Source organism: Aotus nancymaae, unplaced genomic scaffold, assembly GCF_030222135.1.
Source record: "Aotus nancymaae isolate 86718 unplaced genomic scaffold, 86718_ANA_hifiasm-v0.15.2.pri h1tg000040l, whole genome shotgun sequence".
NCBI classification, from domain to species: domain Eukaryota; kingdom Metazoa; phylum Chordata; class Mammalia; order Primates; family Aotidae; genus Aotus; species Aotus nancymaae.
This window is the reverse complement of record NW_026988454.1, coordinates 90,537,473-90,561,207: the sequence shown is the minus strand read 5'-3', so window position 1 is coordinate 90,561,207 and position 23,735 is coordinate 90,537,473. Positions and strand designations below refer to the sequence as shown.

Below are 23,735 nucleotides of genomic sequence, written 5' to 3'. Positions count from 1 at the left end.
ATGAAAGGAGAATATTTTCTTTGAGGCAGAGGTAGGTGGGAAGAGATAATCTTGACTTTGGATATGCTGAACTTGAGGTGCCTATGGGGTGGTAAGATAAAATATTTATTAAGAATTGGAGAAATATGGATTCCTATAAAGATCAGGGAATACTTAAAGAATATTTAGGACTGATTTGGGAGTCTTAGTTATATAGAGAATGGAAATGTTCTTTGTTTTATTTTTTCTATGAACTTTATCTTTAATGAAAATAATAATTGGAAAATTTTATGTTTATGCTTTTCATATTTAGACCTATGTCGCCAACATTCTGATTGCAGTGAATCCATACTTTGACATACCTAAAATATATTCTTCAGAAACAATAAAGTCATATCAAGGAAAATCACTTGGGACAAGACCACCTCACGTCTTTGCAATTGGTAAGTGATTTTAGTTGTGTTTTAATTATTGTCTTTCTTTGTATTGTACACATTTACTCAACTTTTCTTTTAGATTAATAAAATATACCATAAATTGAATATATATTTTGGAGAAACTGTATACCTCTTTGGTGTATCAACATTGTTAGGAGCAAGTATTTTACACAGCGTGGGGAAGAATCCTTTTATAGCCAACTCGTGGGGCAGGCATACATCATTATCTGTGTTAAATGCCTGTGTTTGCCCAGTTGAAAGTAGGATGTATATAAAGCTGACCTAATGGCAGTTTTAGAGTCCTTAATACCTTCAGCTCCATCTTAAAGTGTCCTCCTTTACAATTTCAAGGTCCTGGCCTTTGTCTCTTACCCAGTTCATCCCTTGTGAGTGTGTTACTTTGGCTAGATTGGAGCTGTAAGAGCAGACTTCTGGGCATCGTCTTGCATCAGAGCTTTATAAAATTAAAGGATTAAAAGTAGTGTATGCTTCATACCACTGGAAAATCTGTGTGGGAAGACAGTGTCTCTTTGCCTTTCTCAGCTTCTGTTTTATTTTGAAGTCCTCCAGCTCTGAGGCATAGGAGGTGGAGTTATTTGATTGGAATGAGAAATTACCCCTCTTGCCACCAAATACAGAGGTGTTAGCTACCCCTTTGCATTCAGACATAAAGCAGCTAAATGACACGTATTGGAACTAGTTCGTAGTGCAGTCTGTTTCTCTTTGGGCTTCCGTTTCATGCTTGCGTTTTGGCCTAACCAGGCTTCACTTCCATATTTGGTTGACTTGTGTGCTGTATACTACTAGGTAGAGTAAATATGACTGACATAATTACTCTACCAGGGCAGCAGCAGATTTACTTTTGGCTCTAAGAAGCTCTGACAGGCGTTAGTGTGTTCAGCCTGCAAAATGGTGCCGCATCCCTTAGAACCTGAATGTGAGCAAACTTATCACTGGAGAAAAGCTACATGTTTAAAATGTAAATAAACCAGCTTTTATTTTTAGCTTTTTACTGGCAAAAAAAAACCCCCAAGTGTTTGGAATGATTCTTTAAAAATGGGTGGAGGATGAGTGTGATGGCTCATGCCTGTAATCCAAGCACTTGGGAGGGCGTATCGCTTGAGCCCAGAAGTTTGAGACCAGCCTGGGAAAACATGCAAAACCCTGTTTCTATAAAAAAAATATGAAAAAATTAGCCAGACATGTGCTTGCCTGTAGTCCCAGCTACTCTGGAGGCAGTGGAGGGAGGATCGCTTGAGCTCAGGAGGTCGAGGTTGCAGTGAGTTGAGATCATGCCACTGTACTTCAGCCTGGGTGACAGAGCAAGACTCTGTCTCAAAAAAAAAAAAAAGGTGGAATAGGTTGCTGATAAATTGGACAAAGGGATATGTGTACTCTTGCATATAGTTTGCCTTCTCCCCTTAAAGTAAAAGCCATTTCTAAAGTCTTCTTGGCACATGCCTGAGGTGAGAAATAGTTGTCTTATAGAGCCAAATTGTAAGGACGTAATTTTGAATTAAAGTTGCCTTAATTTGAGACTGCTTTAACAGCATTAAATTGTTTTCAACTTGTCTTTGTAGTCTTAACATTTAATACATTTCATAGCCTAAGTTGTTGGAGTGTAATAAAGATAGTTAAAAATTATATATGTAAACGGTGGCAAATCTAGGAAATTTAAAACTGTTAATTTTGCCTAGTTTTTTTTTTTTTTGAGACGGAGTTTCGCTCTTGTTACCCAGGCTGGAGTGCAATGGTGTGATCTTGGCTCACCGCAACCTCCGCCTCCTGGGTTCAGGCAATTCTCCTGCCTCAGCCTCCTGAGTAGCTGGGATTACAGGCACGCACCACCATGCCCAGCTAATTTTTTGTATTTTTAGTAGAGACGGGGTTTCACCATGTTGACCAGGACGGTCTCGATCTCTTGACCTCGTGATCCACCCGCCTCGGCCTCCCAAAGTGCTGGGATTACAGGCTTGAGCCACCGCGCCCGGCCCAATTTTGCCTAGTTTTAAAATGTTGACAAATTCTACAAGATGCACAAATTTAATAGTTGCATTATAGGGAAAAATCCCACAGATACATTTTGTAATTATGTATTTTTTTCTCCAGCAGAATTTTTGGTTGCCAGATTTCTTAATTGGAAGCTCATTAGTTCTTGCTTTTCACTGGGGACTTCATTAGTTATGCATAGTGACCATTTTTTTTTAAATCTCTCTGCAAATTACCTCTGGAATTAGGAAGAGATGAGCCACAGCCCATAATATTGAGACATTCTATCAGAAACTTAAGAGTTGTTTATTTGGATTTCATATTACTTAACTTTTAGGACAATAAGATAGAATATTTAAAGTAAATACTTTAAAAATGTTTTGAACACATTTGAATGACTTTATTTTAAAATTTCATTAACATCGAACAGACATTTATGATTTCTTTAAGAGTAAGTACTCCTAAGTTAACTTTCTGTTATTAACTTTAATATATTGCTCATCATTAATGTCTTATTTTGACCCTAGCTGATAAAGCTTTTCGAGACATGAAGGTGCTCAAGATGAGTCAGTCTGTCATTATATCTGGAGAATCAGGAGCTGGCAAAACAGAAAACACAAAATTTGTTCTAAGGTGAGTATTCAGCCAACTTGAAGTATTTGAGCAGCTTGACTGTTTTTTTTCCCCCCTTGAGATAGGGTCTCACTTTGTCACCCAGGATGGAATGCAGTGGCACCACCACAGCTCACTGTAACATTGACCTCCTGGGCTCAAGTGATTGTCCCACCTCATTCTCTGTAATAGCTGGGACTACAGGCACATGCCACCATGCCCTGCTAATCTTTAAATTTTTTCATAGAGATGAGGTCTTACTGTGGTGTCCAGGTTTCAAATTCCTGGGCTCGAGCAACCCTCCTGCCTTGGCCTCTCAAAGTGCTGGGATTATAGGCATGAGCCACTGTGCTCTGCCCAGGTTGACTTTTTTCTGGTAAAAAAATACATATGTAAAAGTCGTCAGCCATTTCTAAGTGCGTAACGTAGTAGCATTAAGTATTTCACATCGTTGTGCAGCCAATATGTACAATCTCCAGAACTTTTCATCTTGGAAAACTAAAACTTTACCCATTCAACATCTCCTCCATTTATCCAGCCCCCTGGCAGCCAACATTCTACTTTTCAGTTTTTCTTTGAATTTAACTACTCTGGATATCTTTTGTGTAAGTGAAATTACAGAGTGTTTGTTTTTCTGTAACTGCCCTATTTTATTTAGCTCAACTTATGATTCATCCATGTTGTAGTATGTGTCAGAATTTCCTTTCTTTTAATTTTATTTTTTACTATTTTGGATCCCATCCTTCCGTTTTAAGGCTGAGTAATATTTTATTGTAGATATATGGTACATTTTCTTTATCCATTCGTCAATGGACATTTAGGTTACTTCCACCACTTGGCTATTGTGAATGGTGCTGTTATGAATGTGGGTATGCAAATATTTCTTTGAGAATTTGAACAGGTTGGCTTTTAATACCTTTGCATACTTCATGAAATAGTTTGGAATGGTGGGCTGTATCCCTTTAAAGAGACAGATACCTTATGGAAACTAGTCTATAGATTACTGAAGCCAGCTCTGACATGTTATTCACATGAGGATCTTGGAGGAGACCAGTACTGGCTAGACAAAGGGTGATCTAGGAATGTTCCTTAAGAATCTAACATTTACATTCTGTCTATACTTGTGTTGTTAGCTTGGTTGAAACCATTTTTTACCTTAAGCTTATGATAATTGGCCTCCTTATTTCTATTTCCTTATAGCCTGCCCTCTAATGTGTTCCCTCTGCTGCCATTAAATTAAACTCATGGCACTGTGGTTTTTTTTTTGTTTTATTTGTTTTGTTTTTTTTTAAAACAGGGGTCTTGCTCTGTGGCCCAGTCCCCCAGGCGGTAGGGCAGTGGTGCGATCGTAGCTCACTGCAGCCTCGACCTCCTGGGCCCAAGTGATCCTCCCACCTCAGCCTCCCAAGTAACTGGGACCACAGGCATGTGCCACCATGCCTGGCTAATTTTTTATTTTTTGTAGAGACAGGGTCATGCTATGTTGTCCAGGCTGATCTCCAACTCCTGGACTTAAGTGACCTCCCACTTTGACCTCCTAAAGTGCTGGGATTATAGACATGCGCTACCACGCCTGGCCTTACACTTGGTTTAGAATTATAGCATTTTAAAAATGGAAGGAATCATAACACTCACTGTAGTGTAGTACTTTTAATTTACATACCCATGGAGGTTAGACCTAGTGGTTGAACTACTGGTAGGAGCAGCGTACTCACCAGTGTTGTTCCCACTGAATTATAGTTCTTAGTTGATTGCTACATAGTGGTACTCTGAAATTTTGCTGTTCATTATATAAATATGTGTGCTGTTCAGAGTTATTTATATAAAATCAATTGAAGAGTTTGTTAACAACTGTTATATATACACAATTCTGGTTAAATGAATTCTTACCAATATTCTTGGATTCTAAGTGGTTCATTTTTTTTTCTTTCTTTCCTGTATGTAATAGTCTGTATGAGTCTATGGTTAATATATGAAAATGAATAAAAAGTTAAGGAATTGTAAACTTATAATGTGAACTTATATTTTAAATTAAGGATTGTTTTTTGTTTTGAAATGAGCCAGGCAAATAGTTATTTCTCTGTGTTTTATATTTCAGTGAAACATGAAGAGTGATAACTTCCCATTTGTTCAGTGAGAGATTGCCTTATTTTATAGAGCCAAAGATTGAATTAACAGCCTCTCACAGAAGGCTTTGAAATCTCCTGTAGTTGATGAATATGATATATTTAAAATCAAATAGTTGGATAAAATCAGAACATTCCCTAAAGAGTTTAAAAATTAATTTCAATTAGATGTTAAAGGCAATACAAATAGAATTTATTTTTTATTTTTTATAATTTCAAAATTTTGATTCAGGTGATACATGTGCTGGTTTGTTATGAGTACATTTTGTGATGCTGAGGTTTAGGGTGTGAGTGATCCCATCACTGAGGTAGTGAGAATAGTACCCCCAAATAAAATTTTTTTTTTTGAGACAGAGTCTTAATCTGTCACTCAGGCTAGAGTGCAGTGGTGCACTCTCAGCTCATTGCAACCTGTGCCTCCTGGGTTTAAGCAGTTCTCCTGCTTCAGCCTCCCAAATAGCTGGGATGACGCGCACACCACCATGCCTGGCTAATTGTTTTTTTTTTTTTTTTTTCAGACAGAGTCTTGCTCTGTCACCCAGGCTGGAGTGCAGTGGTGTGATCTCGGCTCACTGCAACCTCCACCTCCCAGGTTCAAGTGATGAACCTCAGCCTCCTGAGTAGATGGGATTACAGGTGCCTGCTATGCCTGGCTAATTTTTGTATTTTTAGTAGAGATGGGTTTCACAATATTAGCCAAGCTGGTCTCGAACTCCTGACCTCGTGATCTGCCTGCCTCAGTCTTCCAAAGTGCTGGGATTACAGGCATGAGCCACCGTGTCTGGCCCCGGCTAATTTTTATATTTTAGTAGAGATGAGGTTTCACCATTTGGCCAGGCTGGTCTTGAACTCCTGACCTCAGATGATCTGCCTGCTTTGTTCTCCCAAAGTGCTGGGATTATAGGCATGAGCCACCGTGCCTGGCGCCAAATAGAATTTTAAATAAATTTTAAAAGCTATAACAGAATAGTTGCATTTAAGTACACATGTTTAGCTTTTAAACAGTTATAGTGATGATCTAGTTTCAGTTTTATATGTACTAAATAATAACAAAAGTATAAATTATTGTATACCATATTATTGTCATCAACACTTTTTATCTTATATTTTAAACAGATACCTGACTGAATCTTATGGAACAGGTCAAGATATTGATGACAGAATTGTTGAAGGTATTGCTAATTTTTGTTTCTATTGTTATGCATGTCCTGAAATTAATTTACAAGACTTCTTTCAGTGGTCTGGAATGTTCTTCTCTCAGAGATGCAAAATGTTCTTTTATCTCTTTAATCATTGCTCATGTATCATCTTGTTATTTACTTAATATCTGTTGTTTCTGCCCCCACCCTCACCTCATGAAAACACTAAGAAGGCAGGGATTTTTGTTTCATATTCCAAGCCTGTAGAATAGTAACTGATACATAGCATAAACATCTGTTGAATGAATGAAAGAAGTACAGGTATTTCTTTAGCTTCCTGTTTGTTTTGTGGAGCTTGTTTTGTGTAAAGGGAAGTGGAAGAAGGGTTATTTGGCATTAAGGTGCTTTTAAGGGAAGTCATTTTAACAAAGGCAGTAGTGCGTAAATTGATTTCCTTAAGCTATCCGTGCTAATATACCTTTTTAGAGTCTTCTTGTAGCTCAGTTTGGAGACTACTGGCCTAAACTACTATTATGTTGAATCTCTGTACGATGCCCTCCTGCATCATAGACTCCTGTTTGATCTCCTCACTTAGATTCTTACTTTTCCTTAATCCAGTCTCTGTTTGAAAGTTGGAATACTTTTTTTTTTTTTTTTTGAGACGGAGTCTTGCTCTGTCACTCAGCACCCAGGCTGGAGTGCAGTGGTATGATTTTGGCTCACTGCAACCTCTGCCTCCTGGGTTCAAGCATTTCTCCTGCCTCAGCCTCCCAAGTAGCTGGGATTACAGATGTGTACCACCATGTCTGGCTAATTTTTGTATTTTTAGTAGAGATGGGCTTTCACCAATTTAGTCAGGCTGGTCTTGAACTCCCGATCTCAGGTGCTCCACCTGCCTTGGCCTCCCAGAGTGCTGGGATTACAGGTATAAGCCACCGCGCCCGGCCAGAATAATTTCTTTTGCTTTAAATCGTCTAATGGCTTCATGTAGCTCTCAACATCATGCCCCAGATCTGTAACATCACCCGCAGTGCTCTGTGTGGTCTGGCTCCTGCCTCTTCTGATCTCATCTAGAGTCATGTTTCTTCTGACTCCTCAGGCTTTAATCACACTGGGCTTCTTGTAGTTCTTTGAACTGTTTTAAACAGGCTTCTCTGAACACTCGTTCTCCCTCCCCCGTCTTACTTTTCTCTACTATGTACTCAGTAAGCATTTTTAATAACGATGGTGATAATAATATATATGGGATGTATTAGGCATTATCTAATTTGTTTAAAATCTGCTATCTAATTTAAATCTTCACAGAATGAATTAGATACTATTTTATCCCTTCTTTAAAGATGAGAAACTGAGGTGGTAATGTGCTGAAGCTCCTATAATAGCTCATCAGTTGTGGAATTGGGATATAAACTTAGACATCTTAACTACATGCCATACTAAACGCATATTTTAACACTCTCTTGGCCTTTTTTGTTTTTAAATTAGAGACAGCATCTCACTCTGTTGCCCAGGCTGGTCTCAAACGCCTGGGCTCAAGCAGTCCTCCTGCCTCAGTCTCGTAAGTAGCTGGGACTATAGGAGTGCAACACCACATGCTCTTGACATTTTAAAGAAAAAACTTAATAGGAGCTTTATATGTTGTTGCATTTTGCTAAATCATAGCAAATGCTATGTGCATTTTTCACAATGATGTAAAAATCTGCATTTAGCTCAATCTAAATGCAACTCTAATAAACATTTTTAAAGTTGAGCATCAGTAAAGTTTTTTTAATATAAAGAATTTTCTAGTTTCATTTACAGTTTTTACATGGTGTTGTAACATACCCAGATATGCACTTATCTTGTAAGTAATGCTTTATTCACAATAAAGTGCCTTACTTTAGTGAGGGAGTCATTCTTAAAAACTGAATAAATTAATAAAAAAAGAACAAATTATGGGCTACCTCAGTAAAAGACTAATTAGTATTCTGATTTGCTCATTTGAGGTGCATACTTACTTGGCAATTGGATATAAGCCTGGTTTCTTCCATGGTAATGTGCTGTATGGTATGTAGTGTGTTATAGTGGAGAAAAGTTGGAAGTATTATTCCAAATGTTTCTATAGCTGCTTTATTTTTTGGAGACTGAGTCTTGCTCTGTCCTCCAGGCGGGAGTACAATGGTGTGATTTTGGCTTACTGCAACCTCTGTGTCTCGAGTTCAAGTGATACTTCTGCCTCAGCTTTCCAAGTAGCTGGGATTACAGGCATGTGCCACCATACCTGGCTAATTTTTGTATTTTTTAGTAGAGTCGGGGTTTTACCATGTTGGACAGGCTGAACTTGAACTCCTGACCTCAGGTGATCGCCTGCCTCCCAAAGTGCTGGGATTACAGGCGTGAACCACTGCACCCAGCTCTATAGCCTCTTAATGGAGAGTAGTAAATGTAACAGGAAGGGCCTAGAATTTTTTTGATGCCATCTGTAGTAGAAGTTTAGTTGCTGGTTTTGGAATGAGTATATTATTAGTAGCATTAATATAATTTTCTGTTGGAGAAGTTCTTACCCTATTTGGGGATATTTTACTTGTATTAAATTCTTCAGTAAAAACTAGTAGATTACCAGTAAGGGAGTTGGGAGACCTGTAAATGAGTCTTCCTTCTGTCAACAGCCAGTTATGTGGCCTTTGAAGAGTGAGTTGACCATGCTAGCTTCAGTTTTTTTGTCCCATCTGAAACATGAGGGATATATGCTAATGTTTCTTTTAGGTTTAATGTTTTCTTTCTTATTTTTGGCAAGTAAAATGGCTGGGGAGTGAGCTTTAAAAGAGCTTAGAGACTAGTTATGCATTCTACTGTGGATAGAATAGGAGAAATAGACTGGAAAAGGCTTCATAAGAAATATGGCTTCATGTTTATTATAGCAAGAACATGCTTCATAAAAAATATTTTAACACTAAACATTATGAAGCATTTTAAGTTTGTTGTTGGAGAATACGTGTGTAAGATTAACACTAATTTTGTATGTTTATAATTGAGACTTAGGTGAGTATAAGAGTAGACTCTATTGACTCTTACCCAGTCATGGTATGTGTATGGGTTATTATAAAATAACAATGAAAATGTTATATTTGTTTATTAGGATTTTAAAACCTATTATTCTGAGAGCCTTTCTTAGATAATTCTGTAAACTCTTAAATTTGTTAAATTTCACTGGATGTACATGTAAAAATGTTAAATCTGGAGGCTATGTTAATATGTAAAATGTTTTACAAAAGTAAGTCAAGTATTAACATTTCTTGCCTGTATTTTCTCATAAGAGGTTTGCTGTTTTATCTATTATAATTAGTACTCTTGTGAGCCTGATATACTTGAGAAAACAGTAAAAGTATTAGGGAAAGAATTTTAAAATCAAGTTATAAATTTTGTAACATAGTGGCTTAAAAATTTAGTCTTTCCTATAACATTTACATTTTCTTTTTACATGTTTGAGAAATTTTCCCATCTCTTGGACTTGAATAGTGCCTGAGCCTAGTGGGCAGTCAATAAATATTTGTGGAATTTGACATTACATGTGAATTCCTTCAGGTTAATATTTTTTAGAGCATTTTTTAGACATATATTAACAAATGGAGGCATACTATGCATATTTTGTAACGTTCCTTCATGCTAATTTTTTGATGGAGTGTTTTTGTTTCTCAATAGCTAACCCACTCCTAGAAGCCTTTGGAAATGCAAAGACTGTTCGCAACAATAATAGCAGTCGATTTGGGAAATTTGTAGAAATACATTTTAATGAAAAGGTAAGTGAAAGTAAGCTTTGAAATGATATTTTTGGGAGTCTTTGTGAAAATGCAGGGTTCAGTTGGTGCTGTACTTGCACTTATGGTAAATTCCTTTAAGTTTCATTATTACTTTAGATGATTTCAGGAATGTATATGTCCACTACGACCACCTAAAAAGCTCCTTTCACAATTTAAAACGCAGATACTGAATTTGACTTCGTCATTGAGTATTACCGTATAGCTAGTCATGTAAGATATTCTAGCACTTGTGTTGAGGTACAGTGCAAGGTCAATTGTGATTCTACAGTGGCTCAAAACTTAGTAGGATTTGGGTAGAGACTTAAATGAGGATGTTTAAAATGAAGGATGACTGTTATAAGCACTCTAAGCTTACATTTAGTTTTTTGTTGTTTCCCATTTATTTGATGAATATTATAACCTCTGTGATAGACAAATGTGTATTAGAAAAGGTAAATAATTTAAGATTGCTGAGTTATACTTTAAGACTTTAAATGTAAAACTATATTTTCTCTCTGTTTTGTTTTTTAGAGCTCAGTTGTTGGAGGATTTGTTTCACATTATCTTCTAGAGAAATCTAGGATCTGTGTTCAAGGCAAAGAGGAAAGAAATTATCATATCTTTTATAGGTTGTGTGCTGGTGCTTCTGAAGATACTAGAGAAAAACTTCATTTGAGCTCACCAGATAATTTTCGGGTAGGTCAAAAGAAAAGAAATTTCATATAGCCAGGTGCAGTGGCTCATGCCTGTAATCCCAGCACTTTGGGAGGCTGAGGTAGGTGGATTGCTTGAGCCAGGAATTCAAGAGCAGCCTGGGCAATGTAGCGAGACCCTGTCTCTGAAAAAAAAATACAAAAATTAGCTAGGCTTCGTGACATGCACCTGTAGTTCCAGTTACTCCAAAGGCTGAAGAGGGAGGATCACTTGAGCCCAAGAGACTGAGGCTGCGGTGAGCCATGATTGTGTCATTGCACTCCAGCCTGGGTAACAGAGCGAGACCCTGGCTCAAAGAAAAAATAATTTCATACAATTTTTGAAAATAGAATTACCATTAGTCTTAAAACTTATTTTAGTGGATTTTGAAATCTAGTTGTTGTGTGTATGTAACTTACATTAGATCAAGTATAACATGTTAGAATGATCACTGTACTGAGAAGATCTGTATTAAGGTGTACTGCTGAGTTTATAATATAACACTATACGAGGAGGCACATAATGGAATAGATAAAAGGATAGATGTTAAACCCCATATCAATTTAAACTCAATTAGAAATTTATACTAGTTATGTAATACTGGCTTTAAAGTTACCTTTGAGTTATCTGTAAAAATGTTTGAACACTGAATTAATATTAATAAAGGACACATGATTGTATTTCTTAATTCACTTCAAAAACAAATATTTATTGCTTGCCCATTGGGTGCCAGGCATTGTGCCAGGATTAAAAAGATAAATAATACCCAGTCTTACACACACACACACACACACACAAAAAAAAAAAAAAAAAAAAAAAAAAAAAAAAAGATAATACCCAGACACACACGCATGCACACACGCACGCACACACACACACACCCCTGCACCCCTGAGCATTACAGGCCAAGGGAGTAGAGTTTCTAGGAGTGGTAACTGGGAATGGTTAACATAATTTTTAGATTCTCAGGTTAGAAAACAGTGTCTGTGTATGGAATATGGGAATGTTGTTTATACAAAGGAATGGAATGTGAGTAAGGAATGTAGTTTGTATAGAGTTCCCCAGGTGATTCTGATAGTCTTTTTCGGTCAGAAATCCTGCATTTGAGAATCATAACACATAATTATTGCTGTGTTGTTGTGTGTGTGTGTTTTTGCAGACAGCTTTTCTTTTACTTCATCCAATTTCTTTTCATGTGTATTTGCAAATTTTAAAAGTCTGTTGTCTTAAAATGCTTTATAAATGTATCTCTTCATATACTTCTAAAATCTCCAGTCTTTTCTAGAACTCTCCAAATTAATTGGAATTTGAAGCCAGTTGTCCACATTATTTTCATGGAAGTAAAGAAAATTATTTCATTTCTTTTTTTTACTATGGTTTTTAGAAAAGGAATATACATTACTGTGAATTACATAAAATATAATAACAACAATGTGGTTTTGTCAACACTTAGTTGACAGTAAAGTGATGTGACTGTTCTGGTCTTAATCTAGCATTTCTTTCTGCTTGAAGGTTTGGGAGCATAGTATTTCTGGGTTTCAGAATGTACAGCCTTTCCTGGAACAATAGCAGGCATCCTGAAAGGGCAGCTATTAAAATTTATCTGGTCAGAAGGTTTCCTGCTTCTGCAGTGTGAACCAGGAGGCCTGATTTCCTTCCTTACAGGAAAGTCCTTGTGATGGTAAGAGGGAGAGTAGGGGAACAGCGTTGCATACATTTACCATCTTGAATATTCCTCTCATATGCAGGCACATACACACTACTATATCCACTTCCCCCAAATAATTATGTCTTAAAGTGACTTGTAATTATGTTAGTGATTTCATCAGGTTTTTCTGTATGTTAGCCCTCTGGTTATAACTGAGAGATCAGGTTTTAAAAGCAAAGGGGAAACCTGCAGTAGGTTGAACACTTCCAAAATTGTTGAAATTTTTTCGTCACTAAAAATTTAGACCACTACTCCATCAAAATTAGTATGTAAAGAATTGTGGATATATACCTATTTGAAAGCATTTGTATTAACCACACATAATACTTTAAAAAGTAAAAGGTTTAAAAATGTTTGCATTATTTAGACATTTCAAATATTTCTTTTATGGAGCCATTTGCTATAATCATGGATAGATCCTTGAATGTAGAGAAAGCTTGGATAGAATAAGAATAGATGGCAGGGGTAGTGTTCTAGTTTTAGGAAAACTAAAACGTTGTAATATTAGGCCAACTAAAACATTGTAATATTAGGCCTCACTGTCCAGAAGCATAGTATTTGACAAAACAGTTGGAATGAGGATACAAAATGCTTGGTAGCAAAGAAACATTGGTTTTGGCTCTATATGTTTAAGCTATATATTCTGGTAAGTAAAAGAGCTCTTACTTGAAACAGTCAATTGAAAATGCTTACCAACATTGTTTCTTCTCCCTTCTCTTTTATTTTTTTTCCCCAGAGATTCTAGGGTAGAAGAAAAAAAACCATGTATATTGTTGTCTTGTTTTTACTGTATTTTAGTATTTAATTATAATGGAGAAGGAATGATAGATGTATCAGTTATCTAAAATATTAATTTATCCTCAAATAATTCAAATTTATTATAAATTTTTTTTGGTATGCGTATGATGTGGTGTATTTAATCTGGTGTATTTAATTCATGCCATGGTACAATAAAATCATAGTGACCTGATTTACGAGAAGCTGAGGTTTTAAAAAACTTACCCATTCTGTTCTCTGTGTACATCCTTCCTGGTCAGATTTGCCCAATTCCAACTGAATTTCGTCTTTAGGCTGTGTGTAATTTTTAGAAAAATGCAGTATTTTTAGTCTGCCATATAGCTAATGTGTTCATTAACTTTTGACTAGAAACGGTTTTTAAATGAAGTAAGCCTTCAATTGCAAGACTAATAAATGTGAGCAGTAGATTCTTATTGATATTGATACAGGTTCTTTTTCTGAACTACTCCTCTTATTCTATAGTGTGGAAGTATTTAGCTTTTAAAAGCCTTTGGGAAGCAAAGTAAATCTTTGAAATAAAACCTAAAATTATTTGATCCATAAAGCAAATACTGTAATTTATGTACAATCATTTTTAACTGTCAGTAAATGTGAAAAGCATGTTTTAAAAAACTGACTCTAAAAATCAGAAATTAAGAAAATCAAGGATAGTATTTCTTAATTATTCAGAATAAAATAAAATATTACTTGAAAAATTAAACCACAGTATGGGTCCTTACTTGAGATTCTACGTATTTAGTTGGAAGCTGATTTTCATGATTTTGTGGACTGTATTTAGATTTTTGATACTGAAAAGATATAAAATCGTTGCCCTTTAAAAGTAGAAAACCTTTATGTCATTGATTTTTATTTTAATCATTTTATTTAATCTACTTTTAGAGATTAGGATTTTTAATATTCCTGATTTTATTAGTAGAGAGAAAAATGTTTATAAATATAGAAGTATTTTAGTGGAGAGATTAAACATTAAACAGTACTCAAGTTATGTTTAGAAATTCTTCATGGTTAGCACTATTTGATAAGTTGTGTTTTCTCCTTTGTTATTTCCCTGTGGATCATATATGTTAATTATATTTAATTTGTTTTGTCACAGTATTTAAACCGAGGCTGCACTAGATACTTTGCTAACAAAGAAACTGACAAACAGATTTTACAGAACCGCAAAAGTCCTGAGGTATAGTAGACATTTTTTCTTAAAATCTTTAATGTAAAAAAAAAAAATCATGCTGAAAGATGTGTTATAATTTTTATTTTGGAGCCAAAGTAAGAGTTCTAACTTTTAGGCCTATACTTTTAAAAACTAAATATTTATCTAAGTCTCTTTCCCAGTGTAATACTTTATACCTCTTGTTGGTATCTAGTGAAGTGGCAGGTTCTGGTTCTTCCTGGTTGAGCATCACTGCTCTCCTCTCATTCTGTTTTCAAGCATGAAGGTATTAAATTGCCTAAGAATCATTCTCTTCTAGCATTTTTGAAACTTACTCTTATATTACCCACTTGAGCTTAGGTATATGCCTTTTACAATTTATTGTCCATTTCAAGGCTGAAGTGAGCTTTGATGTAGACAGTAAATAGATTAAGCATTCTTGGGAAGAAAGGCCTATAGGCTGGGTGTGGTGGCTCACGCCTATAATCCCAGCACTTTGGGAGGCCAAGGTGGGAGGATCATTTGAGGCCAGGAGTTCGAGACCAGCCTGGGCAACGTAGTGAAACCCTGTCTTTACAAAAAACAAAGAAAAAAATTGCTGGGTGAGGTGGTGTATGCCTATGTAGTTCTAGCTACTTGGGAGGCTGAAGTGGGAAGATGACTTGAACCCTGGAGGTGGAGGCTACAGTGAACAATGATCATGCTGTTGTACTCCAGCCTGGGTAACAGAGTTTAAAAAAAAAAAAAAAAAAAAGCTAGCTGGGTGCAATGGCTCACACCTATAATCTCAGCACTTTGGGAGGCTGAGGCAGTTGCATCATTTGCGGTTAGGAGTTTGAGACCAGCTTGGCCAACATGCTGAGACCCTGTCTCTACTAAAAAAAAATAAAAATTAGCCAAATGTGGTGGTGCATGCCGGTAATCCTAGCTACTTGGAAGGCTGAGGCAGGAGAATCGCTTGAACCCAGAAGATGGAGGCTGCAGTAAGCAGAGATTTCGCCACTGTACTCCAGCCTGGGCGACAGAGCAAGACTTCATTTCAAAAAAAAAAAAAAAGCTTATATATTATTATAGTTCTGTTTAAAACATGATATTTATGTAATATATTGTGAAAAATTTTATATATTGGTTTCAATGAATTATCTTTCTAAGAGTAATTAGATATAATTATACCATTATTATTTTTAAAACATTAAGTTCTGAATCTAAAAATTTATAACCCTTTATAAATTTTAATATGCAGTGTTTAATAAGTGATACTAAGTTGCATGTATTCAAGGGGCTTAAATTATGAAATACTATGTAAGGATTAATGATATAGTGGTTAATATTACCATAATTAATTTTATTAAAAATTTAAGTTGAGTAATCAAACAAGTTTTTATAATAGTTTTCAGTGCTTCTATATTTGTAAGCCCAGTATTTTTGACTCCTCTTAAAATGGATTAGATGATTTATGTCTTTAGTATATTTATATAAAAGAATAGAAAGCAAATAAAATGTTTCATTATTTCAAATTCTGAGCAGACAAGCCTACAGTAAATTTTTGTTTAATTTGACATTGTATATATCATTATAGATACAGAATCTGAATTATAAACTATAAATTTTGTTATAGTCATGGTTGGTACTTTAAGAAGGAACATTAATATTACATTGTCTTTCTTTGTCTTGATAAGACTGTGTTTTTCTGAGATATCAAAATATAAAAGTTGTATTCTTTTCACTAAGATGGAGACATTTCTTAGTGGGACATTGCAGGAGTTCTGAAGAGGGGAAAAAAAGATATAAATTTGATCATTTGCCATGGAAAAAATGGAGTAGAGAGGAAAGAAAACCAGAGTTTACCCTCCAAAGAGTAGTGTGTACTCTCGAAAGAAGAAAATTGCCCTCTTATTCTAGAGTCATTATACTCTGTTAGAAATCTTATTTACATTGATTGAGTGTGTGTTTATGCATATAGGTAAATAATGGATTAATATGTTTAAATTACTTTTTATGTCTTCTTTATCAGGAGGATGAGGTGATCATTTTGACTAATTAAACCCTTTGCCCAATTCCATCTGAATGTCTTTAGGTTGTGTGTAATTTTTAGAAAAATGCAGTATTTTTAGTCTGCCATACAGCAAATATGTTCTTTAACTTTTGGTTAGAAACAGTTTTTAAATGAAGCAATCCTTCGATTGCAAGACTAAAAATTCTGCATGATGTGTGTTTTCTGCTGAACGGTTTTGGCTGCATGTGATTGTTTCCTTGGCTTCTTTTAAGAACAAAATTGAATTTTATTGTCTTAGATGTTTTCCAGAAATGTTACACATTCATAATTGAACATTTTAAATAATTTTGCGGAAAGACAATTACAGCTTAAGCTGGGAATCATTTGCTTATTGGGAGGAAAAGATATCCATCTCCTGGAGGCATCTTTAATGACCAGTTAATTATGATCCTGTTACTTAATGTTTAACATATATTCTCAAGTTCTGGAAAATTTCTAGTACAATCTTTTTGTGTCCAGTAACTTTTACGTTTCTCCTTCTAGTTTCTGCAGACCTGACTTTCTTCTTTATTTCTTCTGAGTTAGTATAGAATCTAACAAATGAGTACGTTACATGCAAGTTCCTTTAGGAGAGAAAACAAATTTTCTGTTCATTTTTTCTAAAATATTTTAAGTAATTGCATAAATTATTAGAGTAAACATAATGCTTACTAATATCCTTTACCTTATATATATGCATATAAAAAGGTTTAAAAAAGAATTCTCAGACATGAAAATTCTATCAGCCTGTCCACTACTTACTACTACTTAATATTGGTGCAGTTGGTGGCATTTAACCTAAAGGAATGTCATACTAATTGTCACATTTAAATTTTTTATTGCACTTTTTAACCTACTTTTTCTTCCTTTTTTAATTGACAAGAATAATATATATTTATACAGTACATTGAAGTACAATGTAATGTTTGATACATGTATACATTGTAGAATAATTAAATGAATATATTTATCATGACCTCATTTAAGAAAATCTGTAGACATTGATTCATTTCAACTATTGATATTCCCTTTTTTTAACTCAATTTATATCTTTTTCTAATGTCCTAGGATTATAATGCTTTAGAGTGAAAATTGTAATTTAATTGAAAAACATCTAATTTTATTCTTTTAATTGAAATTTTTACTGATAAGTGTAGAGTCACATGTAGTAAATAGTGAAATAGCATAGAGAGATCCTGTGTATACTTTTCCTGGCCACTTAGTTTTTGAATGCTAGAATAGTAAGGATTTTCCCATTGACAGATTTTATTTTTGCATGTTATATAGTACATTAATTGACCTGGTGTATAGTTTTAGTCTACTTAAATAATGTGATGATCAGTTAATTGTTGTCTTCTTGTTTTGTAGTATGTTAAAGCAGGTTCTTTGAAAGATCCTCTGTTAGATGACCATGGTGATTTTATTAGAATGTGCACAGCTATGAAAAAAATTGGTTTGGATGATGAAGAAAAGCTTGATCTCTTCCGGGTAGTAGCTGGTGTCCTGCACCTTGGAAATATTGATTTTGAGGAAGCTGGCAGCACTTCAGGTTTGCTTTTTATATTTTTAAGAGGAAAAAAAACTAAATAGAATTTCTGTTATTTCTTTGTCATATGAAAATTGAATCTGTTTATGTGCAGCTTGCTTAAAAACTTTAAGAAATATCTAAAATACACTGGTTTAAATATTGAATCTGCCAAATGAAGAATGTTTCATTATCAGTCATTCTGAGCTCTGTTTTGAACAAATCAGTGATATTGCTTAGTAATAAACCTCTCATTTTTGAAGGTTAAATAACTGTTTCATACTAATAAATTTAGGGGAATTTTTGGTTAAATTTTCCAGTTGATCTTACACTTTTCCAATAGGTGAGGAGATTAATTCTGTATAATCTATTAAGGCATTTTTGAAAATTTTCAGGATCATTGGATGAATTAATTAGGACAATTTAATATATAAAAGCCCATGTACTTTATTAATAAGAAATGAAAATAAATTAAAATTTTAATCTTATGCAGATTGAAAACAGTATTTAAATGCATGGCAAAAGCAACTCATCAACTCTAGTGTTTTAGTCTGTACATAAACAGTAGAACTTTGCATAGTTCTAAATTTGATGCACAAATACAGGGAATGTCAAACTGTGAACCATGGCCCAAATTTAGCCCACTGCCTGTTTTTGTAAGTAAAATTTGATTGGAACATTGCCACTCCCAGTCATTTAAGTATGGTCTATACCAGCTTTTGTGCTAGTGTCAGAGTTGGGTAGTTGCAACAAAGACTGTATGTCTAGCAAAGCCTAAAATATTTACTGTCTGGCACTTTAGAGAAAAAGATTGTCAATCCCTATATTAAGACATTATTGGAGGATCTTATAAAGGATGAGTTAGGGAAAACCTGCAGCACCATTTAATGTAATAGTCAATAATGGGCTTTGGTGTTAGATCCCAGAGGCTCTCTGAGCCTTGGTGTCTTCAGTTGCAAAATGAAATAATCCTTTTGAAAAAGAGAAGGACTTCTAAAGTACAATCAGTACCTAGCGATAGTACGTATATGGGGAAGGAGTATAAGAAGACAGGAAAAAAGAACATTAAAAAAAGTGTTATTCTCTATTTCATCATAAACATCATAATTGTAATCTGTATAGCATAAATATAATGAGGTAGGGGATATTATCTCCATTTTACAGAAGTGGAACCTGTGTCGAAGTGATGAATGTGGTTATTGATGAAGTTGTAGATGTGAGAGCTGGTTCTACTCAGGTCTGACTAACTCAGAGGCTTGTGATAATTGTCCCTCCTTTCTCCCAGGCTACTGAAATTTGTGATCTGTGAATGAGCAGACTAAAACAGACATCTTAATGATTTTCAGATTTAATGTTCTGCAATGCTGTGAAATCAATAAGTGAGATGCAACATAACATAGTGGATGGGAGCACATGCTCCTAATCCAGATGCTTCACCACGTACTATCTGTGTGACCTTAGGCAGGGAACTTAGCCTTTTCATGTCTCAGTTTCCTCACTGAAAATAGTAATAGTCCCTACCTCATGTTATAAAGAGGAATACATTAGTTAAATATTTGTAAAATGATTTGAATACTTGTGTCTGGCACATAGTAATCACTGTGTTTTAAATGAGGAAGTATGATTAAAATATAGATTACTCCCAATTTAAAATGAAAAAAATCCAAGCAAAATTAGATATGTTCTTAATATGCATTAAAATTTTTTATTTTTTTTGAATGATTGGAAAATTTGTTTTGAAAATGTAATGAATGTTAGCATACATTTCATTTTCTCTCTATCATTGTTATACCAAGGGAGAATGTGTGGGAGATTCTAACACAAAAAAAAAATCTTTACAATAATTAATGCACGCTTTAGAAATGTTGTTAGAAGTGAAGAATGGCATCTTCACAGCTTTTTATTACCCTGTGGTAGAAGATGCAGATATATAGAATATTATAAATGCTGCATGATGCAGTTAGTAGAAGAGTATGAAATGCCCAAAAGGTGCTGCTATTGGCATTGTCTCTTATTTTTCTTCTTTAACTTCCTTTTGTCGAAGGGAAAGTGAACAGAAATCAAGGAAGATTGGAAAGAGGCAGGGAATCAATAGGATTAATAAATGATTAAATTAATTATTTTAAAAGCGAATATTTTATTATATTTGTCTCTATCCTTCCTGTGACTCTTTGTATAGATCCAAATGGTTTCTTTCTAATTAGAAGTGATTTCTTTTTTTCCCTAGGGAGCTTGATTTTTCATGTCTTAGCTATTGGAAAAAAACTTGGTTTTGGCAGGACATAGTGGCTCATGCCTGCTATCCCAGCATGTTGAGAGGCTGAGGTGGGAGGATTCACACACACACACACACACACACACTCTCTCTCTCTCTCTCTCTCTCTCTCTCTCTCTCTCTCTCTCTCTCTTAGCTGGGCATGGGTGGTGCATGCCTGTGATACACACACACACACACACACAGACACACAGACACAGACACACACACACACACACACACACACAATTAGCTGGGCATGGGTGGTGCATGCTGGAAGGCTGAAGTGGAATGATTGTTTGAACCTGAGAGGTTGAAGCTGCAGTGAGCCACTATTGCACCACTGTACTCCAGCCTGAGCAACAGAGTGAGACCCTGTCTCCAAAAAATTTGGTATTTTTATAATTATTCTACTGAAAGATTATTCTCCAATAAGCACTAAGATGACTCTTAACTGTCATAAAGAAGTTTTTGCATAATGAAAACGCAGAAAACACTTATTGGGACTGCCTATGCTATTAAAATTCCACATAACAAATAAAATGTTAGTATAACAACAGACTTTTAAAATGTTTGAAGAATTTCTTTTTTGGAAAGAAGTGATATGAAAACTTTACATTATTTTGTAGTATTTTGCCTTTTAAGACTTATTAAAAAGCCTTTTTTTTTTTCTTAATCTTAGCCTTACTTTTTGGAGGTATGTAAGAAACTTTGCAATATAGCAAAAAAGAAGAAATATTTAAATGAATTATTTGATGTTCAGTTTTTTGACAGTTACATAATTTTAGGCAACGTATATATGTATAGAATCTACACATGAGTAATAAGCACACTTTCGTAGTATGGGACATTCAGTATATTCTCAAAATATCTCTTCTTTTTTTGGTAGAAGCTTTATTGAGATCTAATTAATACACCATACAGTTCATGCATTGGAAGTGTACATTTCAGTGGTTTTTAGTATTTTCAGAGTTGGGCAACCATCACCATAGTTTTAGAACATTTTTGTCACCCCACAAAGAAACCCCATACACATTAGCAGTCACTCCTCATTGCCCATTTCTCTCAACCTTAGGTAACCACTAATCTGCTTCCTGTCTCTATAAATTTACCTATACTGGGCATTTCATATAAATGGAATCATACAATTTGTGTTTTTTTGCGATTGCCTTCTTTCACTTAGCATAATGTTTTCAAGGTTAATCCATGTTGTAGTATTTAGCAGTACTTCCTTTTATTTTTATTGACAAATAATATTTCATTGTATGGATATATTATATATTTTTTACACATTCATCAGTTTCTGGACATTTGGGTTGTTTCCATTTTTTGGCTATTATGCTGCTGAGAACATTTGTGTACAATTTTGTGTTTGGATGTGTTCTCATTTTCCTTGAGTAAATGCCTGGGAGTGGAATTGCTGAATCACATGGTAAACTCTGTTTGACCTTTTGAGAATTGTCAGACTTTTTCAAAGTAGCTATTCCACTTCACAGTAGATACTTCCATCAACAGTGTATGAGGGTTTCAGTTTCTCCATATCCTCACCAGTACTCTCTGTATGCTTATAGCAATCATAGTGGGTGTGAAGTGTTACCTCTTTGTGGTTTTTATTTGCATTTTCTTGATGGATCAAGATGTTGAGCATCTTTCTGTGTGCCCACTGACCATTTGTGTATCTTTTTTGGAGAAGTGTCTGTTGAGATTCTTTGCCCATTTGTTAATTGGGTTGTCTTTTTTTTACCAAGTTGTAAGAGTTTTAAAAATATGTTCTAGGTACAAGTTGTCAGATATTTAATTTGCAAATATTTTCTCCCATTCCGTGTGTTGTCTTTTTACTCATTTGTTATTGTTCCTCAAAACTCAAGCTCTTATTTCAATGAAGCCTAATTTATCTGTTTTTTCTTTTATTGCTTGTGATTTTGTTATTATATCAAAGAAATGAACATTTACGCTATGATCATAAAGATTTATGGTTATGTTTTCTTCTAAGAGTTTAATAGCATTAGCTCTTACATTTAAGTCTTTGATTCCATTTTGAGTTAATCTTTGTGTAAGATGTGAGGAAGGGGTCCAACTTCATTCTTTTGCATGTGGACATTTAGTTGTTCCAGTACTTTTACTGAAGAAGCTGTTCTTTACTCAATGAATTGTCCCAACAACATCTTATTATAAAATGGTCTCATTTTTCACATTTTTTTCTCATATATATTCTGAGATTGGTCTGTTAAGTAGTTTATGAATTTGTCATAAAATTCTCATGATTTTCACATATTCTTTGTGGTTTTTAAGTTAGGTAGCCTTAGAATATATAATTTATTAATATTAATCTTTGAAAGTATTTGTAAAATGTTATTTTTAAATATTATAATGCAAGTAAATAAATAGAATAGTTAATCTTTATGTAGTACTTTCTCTGTACCAGGCACTGCTGTTCCAAGCACTTCACATACGTAACCTTATTAATTTTCATAACCATAAAAGGTAGGTAAAGTTATTATCTCAGGTTTATGGACAAGGAAACTGAGCACAGAGAGAATAAGTAACTTATTCAAGGTCACATAGTTAGTACTTGCAGAGCCTGATCACCTCTGAGACTAAAGCACTGTATCTCTTTATAATACTTTTAAAAATAGTCTTTATAGATATAAATCTGTAGATATGATGTACTAAGGCAAAAATGACCTGCGTGGTGCCATCTGCTGCAATATATCTTTTACTCGCATGCCCCTACACAAGCACACGGAAAATAAAATGGCACATATGCAGGTTAGATGTGCCAACGGCAGATTTCTCAAAATGCCCACATGGGTCAAGACCTAACTACTTTGCCTTTTTTTTTTTTTTCCGCTATTTTCTGTTCTGTGGTGTAAAGATAGTACTGAAATTGGCCAGGCATGGTGGCTCATGCCTGTAATCCCAGTACTTTGGGAGGCTGAGGTGGGTGGATCACCTGAGGTCAGGCGTTCAAGACAAGCCTGGTCAGCATGGCGAAACCCTGTCTCTATAACAACAACAACAACAACAAAAAGAAAATGTCAAAAAGGCTTGCAGATACCCCTAAGGGTAATAAGGAAAAGAGGAAGCATTTGTATTGATGTCTAGCACAGAAAGTCAAGCTGTTGGAGAAACTAGACAGTGGTATATATGTATATTACATGTTATATTAATGTACATATGAAACATAAATGAATTTTGTGTTTAGAATTGGGCTCATTGCTCATTGTGTATATGCAGATTTTCCAAAATTGGAAAAAAATCTAAAATCTGAAACACTTTTGGTCACATTTCTGATAAGGGATACTCAACCTGTACAAGTAATAGTAATTGTCTCTTCGCTCTCTCCCTGCAACCCCAAGCAATATGAGTACATGCTTATTATGTATATGCATAAACACACCCATAGGTGCATCCAAATTGATCTATTAAGGTGCCTTACAGCATTTGCACTAAAATTACCCCTTGAAATTTCTTGGAGTCATATGAAGTTTAATGATGAGATGCTACATTTCTC

At 34.8% G+C, this 23,735-nt stretch overlaps 1 protein-coding gene across 8 annotated transcripts in view; it reads left to right on the top strand.

The window, feature by feature from the left end:
• Positions 1-23,735, top strand: part of MYO6 (myosin VI) — a 131,197-nt gene that overhangs the window by 48,294 nt on the left and 59,168 nt on the right. For all 8 annotated transcript variants that reach the window (XM_064360907.1, XM_064360906.1, XM_064360902.1 and 5 more), the window contains exons 5-11: positions 293-422; positions 2,933-3,038; positions 6,260-6,315; positions 9,964-10,061; positions 10,593-10,757; positions 14,354-14,434; positions 17,811-17,991. In XM_064360907.1, coding sequence (XP_064216977.1) covers positions 293-422; positions 2,933-3,038; positions 6,260-6,315; positions 9,964-10,061; positions 10,593-10,757; positions 14,354-14,434; positions 17,811-17,991 — 817 coding nt within the window. The remainder of the gene's footprint in view (positions 1-292; positions 423-2,932; positions 3,039-6,259; positions 6,316-9,963; positions 10,062-10,592; positions 10,758-14,353; positions 14,435-17,810; positions 17,992-23,735) is intronic.